Source organism: Lontra canadensis, unplaced genomic scaffold (assembly GCF_010015895.1).
Source record: "Lontra canadensis isolate GAN:19392208 unplaced genomic scaffold, GSC_riverotter_1.0 scaffold27, whole genome shotgun sequence".
Taxonomy (NCBI): Eukaryota; Metazoa; Chordata; class Mammalia; order Carnivora; family Mustelidae; genus Lontra; species Lontra canadensis.
In genome coordinates, this window is record NW_022631021.1 from 783,006 (window position 1) to 801,804 (window position 18,799).

The 18,799-nt window shown below is 50.8% G+C and overlaps 1 protein-coding gene across 3 annotated transcripts in view; it reads left to right on the forward strand.

Moving 5' to 3' along the window:
• Positions 1-13,135, forward strand: part of SCUBE3 (signal peptide, CUB domain and EGF like domain containing 3) — a 33,004-nt gene extending 19,869 nt beyond the window's left edge. The window contains exons 7-23 of one of the 3 annotated variants that reach the window (XM_032864289.1): positions 734-781; positions 3,133-3,249; positions 4,913-5,035; positions 5,502-5,618; positions 6,072-6,197; positions 6,491-6,607; positions 6,727-6,831; positions 7,120-7,236; positions 7,550-7,708; positions 7,949-8,164; positions 8,536-8,697; positions 8,903-9,070; positions 9,595-9,756; positions 10,174-10,371; positions 10,844-10,996; positions 11,121-11,200; positions 12,860-13,135. In XM_032864289.1, the coding sequence (XP_032720180.1) occupies positions 734-781; positions 3,133-3,249; positions 4,913-5,035; positions 5,502-5,618; positions 6,072-6,197; positions 6,491-6,607; positions 6,727-6,831; positions 7,120-7,236; positions 7,550-7,708; positions 7,949-8,164; positions 8,536-8,697; positions 8,903-9,070; positions 9,595-9,756; positions 10,174-10,371; positions 10,844-10,996; positions 11,121-11,200; positions 12,860-13,009 (2,318 nt within the window). In that variant the 3' untranslated portion in view covers positions 13,010-13,135. The remainder of the gene's footprint in view (positions 1-733; positions 782-3,132; positions 3,250-4,912; positions 5,036-5,501; positions 5,619-6,071; positions 6,198-6,490; positions 6,608-6,726; positions 6,832-7,119; positions 7,237-7,549; positions 7,709-7,948; positions 8,165-8,535; positions 8,698-8,902; positions 9,071-9,594; positions 9,757-10,173; positions 10,372-10,843; positions 10,997-11,120; positions 11,201-12,859) is intronic. The other 2 variants (XM_032864291.1, XM_032864290.1) reach the window with 2 other exon arrangements.
• Positions 13,136-18,799: the final 5,664 nt, after the last annotated feature.

An 18,799-nucleotide genomic window follows, 5' to 3' on the forward strand; every position in this document is an offset into this window, starting at 1 on the left:
CAAAAAACTGCATGCGGTCCCCAAAGAAAAGCTGCATGTATCAGGACAGAGCTTGGACCCATGAATGTGGGGCCAGGTCCCTCTCTGGTTGCCTTCTGTTCAGATAGTCCTGGGCATGGCTGCTTTTGAAAATACCCCTAGTAAGCTTGAGCTCTTCTCTAATGCAAGACCCATCCTGCCTTCTGGACCATGGCCAAGCGAGGCAGAAGAGAGCAAATGAGGCAGCTCTAGGCTTCACGGTTTTATTCTTCCCATGTTCCTCTCCCTCCTCTCCAATAGCCCTTAGTTTGCCTTGCCCTAATCTCATTTTTCTTCCCAGCCCTGGTAGAGGAAACTTCATTGTTCGGGGCCGCCAGGACGTCCACATTTAGTGGGGAGACGGAGAGGACAGTATAGTTTAGCAAAAAGGGTGGGCACCCTTTGGGATTTGGCAGTTTATAAGATGTGAGACTGCATCCCAGCTCTGCCTTTGGCGTGCTGTGTGGTACCGGGCCCAAGACGGCCCCTCTCTGGGACTCTGTTTTCCCTCAGTCACCTGGTGGGAACCTGGCTTCTTTGAGGATACCGGGCAGGACAAGGCTGGGGAGCTAAGTGTAGGAGCCCCCGGGCTCATCACTGGGGGCTAGTGGTTTGGGGCTACAGGGGTGGAGGAGGGTGGGGAGGGGGCAGGGGCCCAGTGGGCCCCAGTGGCTGTTGCCCAGCATCTAAACAGCTTTTTTACAATGTCAAACAGGGGAAAGGCGGCTAGAGCAGCACATCCCCCCTCAGGCCGTTTCTAATGGTAAATATGTCTGCTCTCTCCGCTTGCTCTCACTGGCTTGCTAGGGGAAGGGCTAACCCGCTGGGGCTCCCACTAACTGCATGCCCACTGGGCCCAGCCTGACTGGACTCCAGCCTACCAGCAGGGCTCCCCTGCAGCCTGGGTACTGGGCCCATGGGGTGACAGGACACCTGAGTCCCCAAGAGCTGGCCCAGGAGCCTTCATGTTGTTTTTGTCTTTCTTTGTTTCTGTCCCTCTCCTCTCCTGCTTCCTCCTGCCACCTTCTCCCTCTCCCACCTTCTAACACCTCACCCCTTTCCAACCATCTGCCCCTTCCCTCTCTCTGCCTTCCACACAGCAAAGACCCAGCAGCTCCAGCTCTCCCGTTGTGCCCATTAGGTGGCTGAGACAGGGGTGGGATAGAGTTCGAGGCCATGCCCTCCTTGGGGCCGTGTCCTTGGGTTCTTACCCACACCAGCTCACAGTCCCAGTGCCACTCACCATTCTGTCCCACCATAATGGGTACCAGCATGACATCTGAATTCAGACTGACCTGAGTTCGAATCCTGCCCCTGCCACTTTCTAACTATACAACCTCCAGGAAGCTACTTTCTTTTCTGATCCTCAGTTAACTCTTCTGTAGACAGGGAGACAAGAATTCTCCCTTTGGGTTGCTGAGAAAATTGAGACCGTGTGTGCAGAGCGTCTAAGTGCCTGGCACAGAGCAAGTACAGATTAAACTGTGGTTTAATACCACGACATGAAGAGCTGTCCCAACCCTGGCCTGGTGAACACCGCCCTGTGAGGGAGGGCAGCTATGCCCGGCTCCCTGGTCTGACCTGGATGGACATCGTGTCAGCTCCGCAGCTCCCAACCCTGGGTCCCTCCGAACCCACCCAGTCTTGGCACAGGATCTCTGTTCCTCTCTCCCTGCTCTAGGGCTTGGGAGACCTCTTCTTATGCTAAGAGCACTCTTGGGGGAATGACTAGGCTTGGAGACTGAATTCAAGTTTCCTTCCCAGGTTCCTCCCATGGTCTTGGGGAACCACAGGAGACCAGGGTGGCAGTGGCACACAGGAGATCCCACTGTGGCTACTCCCAACCTGGGCATTTGAGCAAATGGGGCATGACTGGGGACCAACAGGCAGAGTTGGGCTTCTTCTAGAACCCTTGCATTGGTGGTCTCCTTGGTTACAAGGCCTGGGTTTTAGGACTGAAAGATTTAAGAAGATGATAGTATTCTCTGCTGCTTTTCTCATTCAGTTCCCTTGATTCAAAGAACCACTCTCTTTTCTTCCCTAGGAGAGAGCTTGGGATTTTGTCTCTCCAAAGGGGGAGATCTAGGGCCTCCTCAGAGGATGGCCCGCACCTCCTCCAGAGTCCCTGCGTCGGGGCCTTGTGCTATTTGAACTGATGGTTTTCCCCTGAGTTTACCTGACTCTTCTGAGCTGCAGTTTAAATTTGTTTATGTCCTGCTCTGAATTCAGGAAATAGGGAGAGTGACCCATCCATACTCCCCCTATTACGACACCCACAGCAAAGAGAGAACTTACCATTCAAGAGGGGGCAATAGAAGTGACTTAGCTTTGAGGTTCTCTGGCTCTCATCTACCTTCTTATACCCTGCCTTGTCCTCTGGATTCTTCTCCTTTTGTCCCCCTCTTTCACCTAGGCAGTCTCTCCTCATTAGAAAGGAAAACAAAAACGGAACAGCCAGTTATCTCCATCTGAAACTAAAAGGAGGGCTTGGGAGGAGTTGGAGGTAGCTGGGAAGGGGCTGGGAAATGACCAAGTATGTGCCTCTCCTCTGAGGATGAGCGGTCAGGCCTGGAACTGGGATCTTTTTTAAAGACAGCTGAGCAAGGAGGAAGAGAAAGATGAATTGGTGGCCATCCCTCGGCTCTCTTAGGGATCCTCAGGCTCACTCTTCCCAAGACTATCCCACCCTGACACCAGAGAGATAGTGGGTGGAAAAAAGGAGGAAACCCCTATCTGTCCCTTCTTGTTCCCTGGCAGCCGAGAACCACCCTTCCTTAGCTCCCATCGCTCCCTGCACCCTCCCCGCTCCACCTCCTCCACCCCCTCAGCACATTCCTGCCTGACAGCTCTGGCTTGTACCTGCCTCACTGCTGTCCACCTTGTTTCAATCAAGTAGGGGGCAGGGAAGCGGACTGCTTGGCTGCACTTGTGAGGGGATGGGGGCTGGGAGCGGTGGGAGGAAGGGGGCTGGGAGCCTCCACTGAATGCTCCTTCGAAAGCACAGGGAGGCAGCTGAAGCCTTCCCTCGTGCCTCTGTGCTCTCTACTCCCCTCGAGTTTGGGACTCCTCCAAGCCAGTAACCCAGTTACCACCCCCCACCTCCCTCCTAAACAGAGACCTGTGCTGTCAACAATGGGGGCTGTGACAGTAAGTGCCACGATGCAGCCACAGGCGTCCACTGCAGCTGCCCCGTGGGCTTCATGCTGCAGCCGGACAGGAAGACCTGCAAAGGTAAGGGCTCTCAGAGGAGAGGAGCATCGGAGCAAGGGGCTGAGTTTGGGACAAGAGATACAGTACCTATTACAGGAGCTCCTCAAGGCTGTCTGATTATAAAGAACTGAGGGTATGGCTAAGGCTTGTCTCTTGTCCGCCTTTCCCACCTCAGCTCAAGGGGCATAAAAGTCTGCCAGCACTGCTCCCTGCCCCAACCCAACATTGTTTTCCTTACTCTCATTCCTATCCCCCATGGGTCCCTAACCCTCTTGCTTAATGAACATGCCATTCTCATTTGTCCCTGGGTCTAGAAGGATATTTGAACCCTGACTGTGTGTGTACAAGGTCACAGATGTGTTCCATAACCTTCTTAACCCACATTCCCCAGACCTTTCCAAGTGGAAAGGCTACACTGGTCAGAGGGAGAAGAGGGTGGCAGTTGGGAGTGCTGATGCTGGAGCCTGGCTACCCGGGTTCAGACACCAGCTCTGCAATCCTGGGCAAGTTACTTAGTGTCTTTGCCTCAGTTCCACTACAATAATGGTGCTTGTCGTAAGGATTAGATCAGTTAAATATAAATTATATATAAAGTACTTAGAATAGTACCTGACAAATGGTAAGTGTCTTGTGTTAACTATTACTATGGTATAATTTCCCACATTGCCCATCCTGTTCTCCTTCCTTTTATTAAGCCCGGTCTGGGAGAACGGTGGAGTGGGGGAGGAAAAAGGGAGGGTAGCCCTACTGAAAATAATGATTCATCAGGTCTGTGTCCCCTGGTCACAAGGAGGACTGGAAAGAGGACTGGGCTCCTTCTTTGTGTCTTTTGGCCCAGCAGCTGGCAGAGAGGATGGGGAGACAGGGAGGGCTGGGGCAGCAGGTCAGACAGCCAGAGTTGAGAGGTTTCCTGCTGGGAAGAACTGTTGACAGGTATGCTGAGAGTAAAGTGGAAGACTGCTCTCTCTGCCCCCTCCCCCAAGTAGGGGTGAGTAGCCTGGGTCCTGTCTGCCACCAGCTTGGGGAACTTGACCTCAGGAAGGAAGCTGCTCACGGGCCCCCCTTCCCTTCCTAGTGCTGAAAGCCGCCTCAGGCCTGAGCCTCTCCAGACCTCTCCCAATCCAGCCCCCGGGCTGGCCCCTACCCCTCCCCCAGCAGCTACCCAGCCTCACTGGCTCTCCTGGAGGTCCCGTGCCTGACTCTCTCCCAGCTCCTCCTCTCTGAGGGGCTGCCCCTTTGAATCTCCACCTCTCTGTGCCAGCCCCCACACCATTACCTAGGGCTCTCAGGTCAGGAGGGGTAGGGGACATCAAGGGATAAACCTTATCCACCAGCCTTTTGGCGAAGGGCCGTCATCGCATAATGAAGGGCAGAAACTAGCCCCCTGATTCAAATGCCTACCTACTTCCTACTCCAGGCAATTCCCTGTGGGCCTGACTCTGCTTCCCATCTGCCCCCTTCTAACAGGGTTCAGTCTCAGGAAAGGTGTTCCTAATGACCACAGATCCCATGAACAGGGAAGAAACAGAGACTAGAGAGTGAGAGGGGAGTCAGAATGGCAGGCCCAGGGCTCTGCTTGATTTTCTCTGTCTCTGTGAGGGAGGGAGGGAGGTCATCTCCTTATTTGTTGTCCCCAGGCTTTGGTATCACCTTTGGTTCTATCTACTTTGTCCTGCTTCCCCAGACATAGACGAGTGCCGCTTGAACAATGGGGGCTGTGACCACATTTGCCGCAACACAGTGGGCAGCTTTGAATGCAGCTGCAAGAAGGGCTATAAGCTTCTCATCAATGAGAGGAACTGCCAGGGTGAGCAGACATGGGCCAAGGGGAAAGCCTTGGGAGAGGTTCTACGGGTAGGAGAGCTTCAAGGAGGCCAGAGTGCCAGAGTCTGAGAAAGTCAGTGGATACAGTGGAGAGTTTGCATAAGCAGTGTCATGCTGAAATTAACAAATGTACCCCTTCCTCTTGACAGACCAGCTCTGCCTTGCTCTTGGCAAGGAGGAGGAATGGATTTCTCCCTAATTCAAATCCTTGGCAGGATCTGACCTGCCTAACCACATATGGCGGCCCTGATCCATGGGCACCATATCTCACAGTTCCTGACTGAGTGGAGGGGGGACAGGGGATGGGTAGGCACTGCTAAATCGCTGATCCTAGGGCTGGGCCATGAGGGAGGGTCAAGGCCCCTCAAGTGGGTCCTCCACCTGACCAAAGGGTCCCAAGGTCAAGTACCCCAAGACAGATTCAGTGGCTTGCATCCCTGTTCTTCCAGATATAGACGAGTGTTCTTTTGATCGAACCTGTGACCACATATGCGTCAACACACCGGGAAGTTTCCAGTGCCTCTGCCATCATGGCTACCTGCTATATGGAGTCACCCACTGTGGGGGTAAGCCAGCAAATTCAGACCCTCCACCACCAGGGCCCCTCTCACCTCCATACCCTTTTGCTAAACAAGTTCCTGAGTTGGTGTGTGGCTCTGGGAAGTTCCCAGGGGCATGTGCCATGTCTGTGTCCATTGTATGACCTGGGAGAAATTAAGACACAACTAGGAGACAAGATCAAGGAACAGCATTCTGCCTCCATAATGTCTATCTCCTACCCATCGCTGCTTCTTGACTCCCATCCTCAACTTCCAAATTCCAGTTCCAGTGGTATGAAGGAGTGGAAGGCTTTAAAAAGCTTGTCAGCTGGGCCCCTTCCCAGTCAGTCGTTCTTTGGGGGCAGAGATAAGGGAGCGAGGTCCTGCCTGGAACTCTAAGCAGAGGTCCTCACTCACTGCCCGCTCTGTGGCTCCTGCTCCGCCCTGCCATTGTTGGTGTCTCCCTACTCCTTCCCCCAGATGTGGATGAGTGCAGCGTCAACCGTGGAGGTTGCCGCTTCGGCTGCATCAACACTCCTGGCAGCTACCAGTGTACCTGTCCCACTGGCCAGGGCCGGCTGCACTGGAACGGCAAAGATTGCACAGGTGGGCAACACCCTCTGCTGGCCAGAGATGGCACTGCACTCTGGCGAGGTTGGAAATTGGGGTCTTGGAAGTGGGGTCCTTCCACGCTGAAGAAGCTGTGAGGCTGTAGGGGAGGAGAATGTAGTCATTTGAGTTAGAGACATGAAGTTTCTGGTAAAGAATCCCCTCATCGGTCTCTGTTTACAGTCATAGTTCTGCAGGTAGCTAATTCTCTTCCTCCCAATATTAGCAAATCATGGAGGAGGGTGGGAGAGGAAGGCCCTCTCCTCCTCAGGCCTCTCTCCCCTTCCTAGAGCCGGTAAAATGTCAAAGCAGTCCTGGTGCCTCGAAAGCCATGCTCAGCTGCAACCGGTCTGGCAAGAAGGACACCTGTGCCCTGACCTGCCCCTCCCGGGCCCGGTTTTTGCCAGGTACATGAGGCTGGCAGGGAGGAAAGTGCAGGGAGCTCTTCTGCTTCCCTTGCATTACTCCAACCAGTAGGTGTTGGGGGTGGGGGCAGGTCAGAGCTGTGACAGCCCCCTTCTCTCAGAGTCTGAGAATGGCTTCACGGTGAGCTGTGGCACCCCCAGCCCAAGGGCCACTCCAGCCCGAGCTGGCCCCACCGGGAACAGCACAAACTCCAACCACTGCCATGGTGAGCACCAGCCCAGAGGCCTTGTTCCCACCTTACTCTCTTACTTAGTAACCCGTTTCTCTTCATTAATCCTCCTGGTCTTACTTTTTCTTGGGTCCCCTCCCTTGCTCTGTCATTCTTCAGCCCTTCTGCCTCACTCCCTCTGCCCCTAACATCTGATTCCCCCAGCTTTCATAATCCTTCTCCAGCCAAGCCCCTGGCTTATTGCCCAGCCTCTCGATACCCTCCACAGCAGTTCCCATCCCCACGGGGTCCCCAGGCTGTGCTGAGCTTCTACCATCCCTCTAGAGGCTGCAGTGCTGTCGGTTAAACAGCGGGCCTCCTTCAAGATCAAGGACGCCAAGTGCCGTCTGCATCTGCGAAACAAAGGCAAAATGGAGGAGGCCAGCAGGATCCTGGGGCAAGGTCTGGACTGGGGCTCCCACCCCAACGGGTTGTCTGGCCACCACATCCTTCCCACCCCTCAGCTCCTCTGCTTAGCGAGATAAAAAACCGACTGGTGTCCTGAACTCTGGACAGAGCCGGGGAAGAGGCTTTGTAGGCATAGGGCCCAAGGAAGTCCTGGAATATCTCCATTCAAATAATTGGTATCCTACATTAAAAGCAAACTGAAATAGTTGCAGAGGTCTGGTGAGGTCTGTCTGGGTTGGGGTGGAACAGTGAGAGCTGGGAGCAAGTACTTTTTCTGCCCCTGGGGTTGACAAATCCTCTTCCCCAGGTGGTGCCCCCTGCTCTGACTGCCAGGTCACCTTCATCCACCTCAAGTGTGACTCCTCTCGGAAGGGCAAGGGCCGGCGGGCCCGGACCCCTCCAGGCAAGGAAGTCACTCGGCTCACCCTGGAACTGGAAGCAGAGGTCAGAGCCGAAGAAACCACAGGTGGGACTGGGGGCACTGCTGGGAGGAGGGTGGAAGGAAAGAGGTCAGAGGTGGGGAAACCATGGGTCTCAGCAGCGAAAGGAAGGGACAGTGCCTATACCAAGGGCAGACCCTGCCTAACACCAAGCCCAGGAGCCAGTTTCTTACCATGCCCCTCCTAGCTCCTAGCTCTGCTCCCTGCGCTCCTGCTCACAGCCATTTTCTCTGCCTTCCCTGACCCACACCATCATCTACCACCAGCTGCCTGTGGACTCCCCTGCCTCCGACAGCGAATGGAACGGCGGCTGAAAGGGTCCCTGAAGATGCTTAGGAAGTCCATCAACCAGGACCGCTTCCTGCTGCGCCTGGCAGGCCTTGATTACGAACTGGCGCACAAGCCAGGCCCAGGAACTGGGGAGCGAGCAGAGCTGGTGGAGGCCTGTAGGCCTGGGCAGCACCGCACCGGGGCTAAGTGTGGTAAGGGAGCTTGCTGGGGAAAAGGGAAGCAGGGGAGTGGGGAAGGCCCAACTTGGGCCTGCCTCAGAGCAAGACACTTTAAGACCTCAGTTGTACCTCACATTGTGAGGCAGCCAAAACCCTCCCGCCTATCATCCTCCTCTCCCTGGTCCCAGGCTGAAATCTAGGGGGTATCAGGTCTAGAGGGGTCACCAACCCTCCTGTATGTGGCTTTGGCCCCTGATCTTCCCAAGCAGGATTCTGTCTCTTCCCAGACAAAGAGCCAAGCTCCTTGAATTGGGGGGGGGCGGTGGGGGCAGAAGGGGGAATCCCAGGCCTGGGTGGTGGGAAATGGGGGGGGTGGGTGGCTAGCACGGCCGACTCTCCCTCAGTCAGCTGCCCGCAGGGAACGTATTACCACGGCCAGACGGAGCAGTGTGTGCCATGCCCAGCGGGCACCTTCCAGGAGAGAGAAGGGCAGCTCTCCTGCGACCTTTGCCCTGGGAGTGATGCCCACGGGCCTCTCGGAGCCACCAACGCCACCACGTGTGCAGGTGCCAGGGGAACGAACAATACAGAGCGGGGTAGGGTGGGCACTGGGACGCCCACGGGCATGGGATATCCTAAGGGCAGGCCCAGGCTCCAGACCACTCTCCTCGTCAGCGTCCTGTTTGTGTGCCTCTGTCCCCTGAGACTGGGTAATCCTATGGGGATGACCAGAACCATCCCCATCAGAGCTGGGCCCTTGATTCATTGCAGGTCAGTGTTTGCCTGGCCAATACTCCGTAGACGGGTTCAAGCCCTGCCAGCCATGTCCACGTGGCACCTACCAACCTGAAGCAGGACGGACCTTGTGCTTCCCATGTGGTGGGGGCCTCACCACCAAGCATGAGGGGGCCATCTCCTTCCAAGACTGTGACACCAAAGGTGAATGGGCTAGTCACTTGGACACTCCCCAACTTGAACTGCTTCCAAAAAACTCTCCCAAGTCCTCAGAGTCAACCTAAGTGTGTTGCCCCACCTCCTTCCCCAGCCTGGGAAGGGCCCAGCTACTCGATCAGCCATACCATCCTGCTCAGAGGACACATCCTGACCCTCACTGGTCCCAAGTCTAGGAATTAGGGAATAAAAAACAATCCCATTTATTCCTCTGCTTTGGAGAACTGGTAGCACATTCCCCTCAATACTACAAATGAGTTTCTGTGCATTTGGCACGATGTTCAGTGCCTGAAAGAAAAGGACTGGCATAGTAGCTGACTAGTCTGTCAAGTCTGTTTTTCCCTAGGCTTAAATTCTGGCATGACTAGAAAAGGCTGGGACCCTGGAAGGGACTTTGGTGTCTTCAGTCTCCTGCTTCTCCACAATGAATGCTCATCCTGCTCATCCCATGTCCCTGAATTCCCACTTGCCTGCCATCTTAACTCCTATCTTTCCTTCCCCCTTGCCTGCAGTCCAGTGCTCCCCCGGGCACTACTACAACACCAGCATCCATCGCTGTATCCGCTGTGCCATGGGCTCCTATCAGCCCGACTTCCGTCAGAACTTCTGCACCCGCTGTCCAGGAAACACAAGCACTGACTTTGACGGCTCCACCAGTGTGGCCCAGTGCAAGAGTACGTGGCAGGCCAGATGATGGAAAAGGGGGTAGAGAGGCCTGGGAACGATGGCCATGGGAAGAGGTTGGGAGTGGGATAAATAAACCCATAGGGAGAAAGGCTAGGGAGTGGGTGGGCAGGAAAGTCCCACGCTCCATCTCTCCCAACCCACTCCATCCCAATACCAGTTGCTGGGCTGGGCCCTGTGGCACCCTCTCCCTGGACACAGGTAATGGGGAGACAGAGAGGTGAAGTGAGATGAGAAAGTTCTAAGAGCGGGGAAAGGAAAGTGGACCCAGAACTTGGAGAAGAGACTATGAACCAGGAAGGCAACTGCCTACACATGTCTGATTTTCACTTCAAAACGTTTCAACATCCCTAACCCATTTCTCCACTGACTTCCCTTCTCTTTCTTACACCCGGGTTTGGATGCAGATCGCCAGTGTGGTGGGGAGCTGGGTGAGTTCACTGGCTATATCGAGTCCCCCAACTACCCAGGCAACTACCCAGCTGGCGTGGAATGCATCTGGAACATCAACCCCCCACCCAAGCGCAAGATCCTTATCGTAGTACCCGAGATCTTCCTGCCATCTGAGGATGAGTGTGGGGACGTCCTCGTCATGAGAAAGAACTGTGGGTAGCTGCAGAGCTGGGCCAGGGAAGGGCAGTTCAAATTTGGTTGGGAGGGAGAAAGAGAGAGAGAGAAGATGGGGACAGGAAGAATTGGGGCAGTGAGAAGGGAGGCCTTGGGAGGAGAGAGGCTAACAACTGAAAGCTCTATGTTTGGGGGAGAGCAGAAGTAAGAAAGCCAGCATTGGGATTAGAACTCCAATAGTGTTACGCGTGTCACTTTCCTGTTCTAGCATTTTTGCTGTTCCCTTCACTTAAATGTCAAATTTTTTACACTCTGAGTGCCTGGACATCAAAGAGGAGTTGTGGAACAAGCAGAGGGCAGTGGGAGAGGATCTGTGTGTGTTGGGGTGGGGAAGGTGCATGCACGGGGGAGAGCCTCTGTCAGCATGACTCCTTGCCCCCACCACCCTCCTGCACGAGGGCTTGGGTAACCTGCCCTGCTATTCTCCTGACCTGCTGCTTGCCTTCCCAGCCTCACCATCCTCCATTACCACCTATGAGACCTGCCAGACCTACGAGCGGCCCATTGCCTTCACAGCCCGGTCCAGGAAGCTCTGGATCAACTTTAAGACAAGCGAGGCCAACAGTGCTCGTGGCTTCCAGATCCCCTATGTTACCTATGATGGTGAGCAAGGGCAGGAATGCCAGGGAGGTGGGTGAGAAAGGCAAAGCTCATGAGTCTTAGGAGGGAGCAGGGGGAGCAGGAAGAGTTTCTACCTGTAAACTATTCCCCGTGGTTGATTTTGCAGAGGACTATGAGCAGCTAGTAGAAGACATTGTTCGAGACGGCCGGCTCTATGCATCTGAAAACCACCAGGAGATTTTAAAGGCAAGTGAATGTGCACAGAAATAAGAAGAGCCAGGCTTTAATGAGCATGTAGCAATGTGCAGGCAGTGGGCTGAGGGCTTACAGGAGTATTCTCACTTGATATACATAAGAGCTCTATGAAATAGGTACTTTCATCATTCCCACTTTACCCATAAGAAAACTGAGGCACAGGGTTACAGAGCTTGCCCAGTGCGTCCAAGCCCATCTGACTGCAGGGTCCCTCACAGTACCTCATACTGCGGGGCAAGAGGTAGGGAAGAGGAGGAGATGAAATGTCCCTGACCGCTTGTACCAAAAAATAGGGAGGAAGTGAGGTATAAAAAGATGCTTCTGCATTAGGTCCCTCCCTTCCCTGCCTCCCTCCTCAGTTTCCACAGAAAAGGAGCAGATCTAGCACAGCGTTCCTCAGAGTTAATTCAGCTAAAACCTGTTTTAAAGGAAAAGAAATGTTACCTACGTTTAAGAATGAACTAGACTCCCCTGGGTCTGTGGATCCCAGTTTGAGAAAGCCTTACTTGGCAAGCTACAATCCTAGACACAGTATTATCCTTCATAAATTATCAATGCAAGGACAAATTTTATCTTTATGATTCTAAAGTCATTTTTGCATTATTGTCAAAATAAGAGACACAATGACAAAAATCTAGAACTTGCAGACTACAAAGAAAATCATTTCAGCAGTGCTTTCTGAACATGTTTTAAAACATCCGAACCCTTATTTCAGATGTGCTGTGGAACTCCAATGCATAAAGTAGTGGGGATCAGGGGCTGGAGGCCCTGCCTCTTATTTTAAAAATCTGCTGATGCCATAGGATGCGTACTAGCCTAGAAGCCAGAAGACCTGAGTCTTTGTGCACAGTGCCTGGCACCTGGTAGGCTCTCCACACACCATGTTGCTGTTTAAGACAGAATGGTTAGGAAAGGCATCTGAGAAGAGACCTGAGTGAAGTAAAGGGCTACCCATTAGAAGATCAGGAAAGGAGCATTTCAAGCCAAGAAGCATGGGGTGGTGTGGCATATTTGAGAACCCCGAGATGGCCAGGGGAACTCAGCAGAGTAAGAAAGTCAAGGGGGACTGGAGGACAGAGAACAGGGTACAGATCATGTTCAGCCTGTGGGCCATGCAAGAGACTGGGCTTTACTGAGTGAAAAAAGAAACCAGAGAAGTGTTTTGAATAGAAAAAGGACATGATCTAATTAAAAACTGAAAAAGTCACTCTGGCTGAAGTGGGGGAGAAAAGTCTGTAGAGGGACGAGGACAGACAGACGCAGGGAAGCAGGGTAGGAGGCTACTGCAAGTTGTCCAAGTGACAGATGGTGGTGGCTTGGACAGGGTGGTAGCTGTGGAGGCTGTGGGAAATGGTCAGACCCCAGATATATTTCGAAGGTAGAATCAACAGGATTTGCTGTGGTTGTGGGCGGGAGAGAGGAGTCAAGGATGACTCCAAGGACTGGGGTGTGAGCAATGGAAGGATGGAGCTGCCAGTGACGGAGTCGTAGGATTCTAAAAGAAGAACAGATGGTGGGGATGGAAATCCAGAGTTCACCTCTGGGCATGCCTATTCAACATCAAGAGGGGCTGCTTCTGAATTGAGGCTGGTGTCCCTCTTTCCCACCCCCAAAGCTGAGGCTGACATTGCCGCCTGCCATCCTCTGCAGGATAAGAAGCTCATCAAGGCCTTCTTTGAGGTGCTGGCCCACCCCCAGAACTACTTCAAGTACACAGAGAAGCACAAGGAGATGCTGCCAAAATCCTTCATCAAGCTACTCCGCTCCAAAGTTTCCAGTTTCCTGAGGCCCTATAAATAGTGCCCCTAAGCCCAAGACCCAGGTTTTAAAGCCCCCAGACTCCTTAGCCCTCAGAGCCGGCAGCCCCCACCCCCAGATGAGGAACTCTCTCCTCTCTTTCTTTTTGGAGGAAAAAAAAATCACTATAGACCAAGCACTCTTCCTTTCTGTCTCTCCAGCTTCCTTTCCTGTCTCTCTCTGCCTCTTTCTCCCTCTCTTTACTGTGGTCCCTTTTCCTACATGCTCCCTGGAAAAGCCATTAAGTGCTGGCTCTATTGCCCCTGAGGGGTGAAAGAACAGTGTCCCCTTCCCCTTCCCAGCCACACTGACCATTTCACCAGCTCACATCTATGGCCTCATCAGCCTGGAGGGGTGCTAGAGGCCCATGAAGGAAGTGGATCTAGTGGGGAATGGGGCAGGGGGAAAAAGGGCTTCTGCCCTTCTTATAGGGTTGTGCCTTGCTAGACAGGAGCCAAAATGTCCCCTGGCTGTGCCCCCCAGGGTGATTTTAACAACCCAGGGATCTGCCAAAGAAGTCTCTGACTTATAGGCCTAATGCCAGCACTGGTCCTCTGGGGTACGTGGTTCGAGCCCTAGACTGTCCACACAGCTGGCTTTCTTGTCAATACAGCTTCTTTCCTTCTTCCCCCACATGTCTGCTTGGGGTCCAATTCATGAGGGCTTACAAAAGGCCCATACCACTGGGTTAGTGGACACCAGCTGAATGAGGAAAAGCAGCAGGCATTACCATGTTGAAAGTGCTGCTGTCACTCCCCAACAGAAAGACTATAGCTCTGCAGGACAGAAACCAGGTTTTAAAGCATCACAAAAAAAAAAAAAAAAAAAGAAAGAAAAAAGAAAAAAAAGGAAAAAAAAAAAAAGAAAGAAAGAAAAAGAAAGAAAGAAAAAGAAAAAAAAAAGGAAGAAAAAAGAAAGAAAACCTATCATCTAAAGGACTAGACTCCAGAACAATTAGAAACCAGCCTCAAACACCAATCCCTTTTCTTACTTGTCGTCCTGGCCCAGCCATCTCCTCACCCCTACCTGAGCGCTCCCTGGGGGAGCCCTACTCCCCTTGCTAAGTGTTGTCCTTAAAGAAACATGGCTGCTGACCAGAAGCCAGCCTGGGCCTTGTCCCCGAGTTGTCTCCCTTGTAGCCCCAGATGGCTTGTGGACTCCACCAAAGAGGACCCTGCTCTGCTGCCAACCCAGAGCCACCTACCTCTGGCCCCAGGCTGTGGGCAGCAAGAGGAATGTGTGCACACTTGGCGACCCTTCTGCCCACCCTGTCCACATCTAATAAGTGCAATCATTTTGAGTCTTCCTATGTTGTCTAAAGGGAGGGGTTTTGTTTTCTGGTTTTGTTTTTTTTTTTTTGTTTTTGTTTTTTTCCTCTATTAGAACAAACCTATTTATAGCTGCCCAAGAGAAAAGAGTGTATGTTTGAAGTGGAAGGAAAAAGGTTTTGGATCTCATGAACCTTGAGTGCTGGAGCATCTGATCTGTCTCTGCTCCCCCACCAGTGGCCATCCAGACTTCTGGAGCCTTCAGATGGGGGAACCCAAACCTTAGTTCAGAGGCACCTGATGTGTAGGAGAGTAATTCTGGGGACTTGATGGAGCAGGAAGGAGAGGGACCTGCGTTTGCTAAACCAATCCTGCCATCCCTATGCCTCTCTATGGATTCAACATGGACCTCACGATTGTAGAGGCCGATGGAATTGGTCAGTGATTCTCCACACCCAAATAGGGAAAGCCTCCATCTTTTCCCTGCCTTCATCCTGTTTTCCCCTGGTGCACACATGGAAGAGGATCAGGACAAACCCCCTGGGAATGAGCTGACTCAGGGGCCTGAGGTCACAAACAAGGCTAAAGGAACCAAGAATAAGACAGTTATCAAAGCATGAAGTTTGCCTGACCTTGGCCACTCTGCCTTCCCTTACCTGTCTGCCATCCCCTCTGGGAGTTGACTTCAAGCTTAGCTTCCTCCACTACTGCTTTTCAAAAGGAAGAATCAAGTCCATGCCCAAGACCACATCCTGCACACATTCTACCCTCATTCCACTACTGCCTATAAATGTATTTTCCATTTGCTCCTTTTACTTCCCCCAAAGCTGTAGTTTTATTCAATCCAAGGCTACCAATCAACTTCTAGGTTTCATTTCTAAGTGACTATCCCAGGTTACTGCTGACTCCCCAGGAGAGCTGACACTAAATAAAGAAGCTTGCACCATCTCCTCACTCCCTAATCATTAGCATTCACCCACCAAAGATAGCCTTAGGCAGTAGGCAGCCAAAGTCAAAGCTAACTCCCCCACTGCCTTTAGCCAACACCCCAGCCCTTGGCAGTGGAGTATCTGGCTTCATCTCTCTGAGTCAAAGAGGGCCCTGCTATAAAGATACAAAATGTCTGCTTCCATACAAGAAAATGGTAATTTAATAGAAGTAGCCACACTTCCCAGAAAATGCCTGAAAACTGCTTTAATTCACTCTGATCATCCTAATTCTCCACCAACTTTCTGGTTCTCTCCCTCTCTTAGAAAGCTAAGCAGAGTACTTCCCAATTTATGCCTTCAGGGTCTGGCTTCTCCTTGCTCTTCTCCTTTCCCATCACCCCATAAACATATTTCCTCCAATAACTTATTCCATGGTTTCTGGAAACTGCAAATGATTTCCACGGATGGAAAGTGTAGACCACTAAGCTTCTTAACTGATGTCAAGACAGATCTTGGTGAGCAGGTAAAGAACTGCTAATGTCCACCAAGTTTAGTTTAGGTCATCCAAGCTGGGGGTTAACAATCCAGACAAAGCTACTGCTGAACCTATGGAGGAAGCCAGTCCTGGGACATCAAACCAGGGGTTAAGTGGACTGAATGAGGAGTCAATACTCAGGGACTCTCTAGGCCTTTACAGGCCAGACAGAAAAAAAGGTTTTTACCAGTGTAAGGAAATAAGTAGACGGAGTAAATGGAAATGCTTCATGAACCAGTCCCGAGGCCTCTCTGCAGGATGGGGGTGTTCACAGGGCCACAGTACTGTGAGGCTTCATTTATCTTGGTACAAAACCTGCCCTGATCTGAGTCTGGGAATGGGAAGCCATTTCTGTAAAGACTGTGAGCGCCAAGTGATGCACATCAGAAAGGCACTTAAACCCTCAGCAACATGGCAATCCATTTTCACTTCTCTGCCTCCCTCTTTCTGTATTATTAGGCCAGGTCCATTCCCTCAGGTGAACACTCAGTCAGGAGAACTGACCAGATCCTGGACTTGAGCTGCCCTACCCCAGGTCTATAAATTCCCAAGGGCAGACACTGAGCTGTGACTGCTCTGACTTCCTGAGGACTGGGTTAGTTTGAGGTAATGGAGGCTCAGATGTGTTGCTCCAAGGTCAGGAATACAGCTCTGGTCTCCAGCCCTAAGGAAGTTTTTTGTATCTGAGAAGTGTTCTCCATAGGCATGTTTGAGGGGACTCTGTAGTGGATTGGTAGGTCATATCTCAAAATGTCAGAAAACATTATAGAGCATTCAAACTTCTGTTATTTGCTGCTTAATCTCAATGTAACAGGCTCAAACTAGGGGGAGGGAGACAAAACATAAATGACCATAAGCAGAAAATAATATTAACCTGCTTGGCTTCTTTCTAAAGCACAAAAGTGGAAGCAAACAACACAAGGTTATCTTTAAATCGGACCTCTCTCAAAGATAGCACACCCTGTCCTTGGGCCATTATTTTGACTAGGAACCCTTTAAGAAAATATATGATTAGAGAGAATAGAACCTCCAGTTCTGTTATCAGCTTATCTAGACAACACATTGTAGCAGTTCGGATAAACTGAAAAATCTATTCTTCTGTGTGAGTTAACTGAAGTTTCAGAGAATAATCATTACCATGTGGGAGGCTTTTTTTTAATGCAGAAAAAGAATCTCAAAATGTTGTATTTATATCTGCCTTCCACTGCTGCCAATATAGTGTCTCCTACACAATCAACAATAAACAGTAATGATGCAGTTCATAGAGTATTTTGCACTTGGGAAAAAAAAAAACTATCTGAACCTGTAAAAAGAAATGTTTGGATTTTGTATTGTCTTTTTTTTATTATTATTATTAAAATACTAAATGAAACTCCCTGGCCTGGCATCTATTCCTCTGTCTCAATAGTTTATTCTAGAGCTGGAAAAAACTTTGAGGAAACAAAGTGTCTTCTGGCTTCCAGATAGGACTTACAAAATTTTTTCATTTATCCATCTTATTTGTAATGATTTTGGAATTTGAAAAGGCTTGTCTATTTTTAAGATTTTATTTATTTATTTGTCAGAGAGAGAGAGAGCGAGTGAGCGCACAAGCAGGCAGAGTGGCAGGCAGAGGCAGAGAGAGAAGCAGGCTCCCCACTGAGCAAGGAGCCCGATTCGGGACTTGATCCCAGGACTCTGGGATCATGACCCGAGCAGAAGGCAGTGGCTCAACAGACTGAGCCACCCAGGTGTCCCTGTCTCTCCCTATTTTTAAAGGCAGTATCAAGAATTATCCCCTAAGGGGGATCTAGGGCGTAAACGGAGTTTAGGGTATCATTTTTCCTCACTAGAGAACAGTTCCCAAATCTAGCCAGGTCACAGACTCCCTAATTAAGATGTCCCACTCTAGGAAAATACCAACACTGAGAGTGACCCAAGGTTGTTCTTTTTGTGCAGTACACTCTTAGCCACCCAAAAGAATTCTGAAACATCATTTAGCCACTACGACCATTACTACCACAGGGCAGAGGAACGCAATCTCCAGTCTGTTACAAATGTACAGTCCCAATTCCTAGGCTCAGAGATGACAGATAAAATTTGTTTCAATTATGTAATTCCCTGACATGAAATTTTATCAGATTTAATATCCATATGATATAGCAAGTTAAGAGAAACAAGGCAAAATCTACCTGATCAAAAAATAAGTCGGGTTGGCCTACTAGAATCCTAAACTTCCCTGTTAGCATCTATAAAGGATAGGTGCATTCATTTCTCAATTACTGAGCTTCTGTTATATGCCCTGCATCGTGCATGGGGCTATATCACAGCTTGATAACAATAGCCATACCCAAGACCCATACTCCTCGGGTAAGATTCTGATAACAACTGATCATTCCACATACATTTGCCAACAGGAGAGAAAATCCAGTCTACCTGGTGACTATGAGTATAAATTCACACTGGCATTCCATTTTATATATTAACTTCCTGTAAGTTTGCTTTAGTGTGACAAAACATGAATACTTCTGTGAATGAACAAAATCACATTTCTAGAACTGCAGAGCGAAGGACTGATAGAGGTCTATAATGACTACACCAGCTTGGGGCCATTCTCTCTGACTTATCTCTTAACCCTCTTTTATTCCAAAACACCAAGTCTTCCACCTTCTTCCTAGGACATCTGTGGTGATGTCCCTGATTAATGTATAATCAGGGCCAGTACAGCTGAGTCTGCTTATATCAAACAGTCTTTAAAACAGGGCACATGAAGACTTTATAAGGAATTCTTTCCAAGGTTATGTGCAGAACTTCCTAGAGGTAGTAGGCAAGGAAATCAATCTGAGGAGCATTTTAAGGAAATATGTTTCCAGATCCTCAACTTCTATTAGAAATCTTCCCCCAAACGAATCTGTTTGGGAACTAGCCACCATACTTACCCACACTCCATTCCACCTCCCCTTTCAGAATAGACCTTGTCCTAATTTACAAAAGAAAGTTATATCCCTCCCCTACACTGAATCTTCATCCATGATCCAGGATATAAAAACCTGGGGAGTAGGAAGTAGGGGTTGTTTTTTCC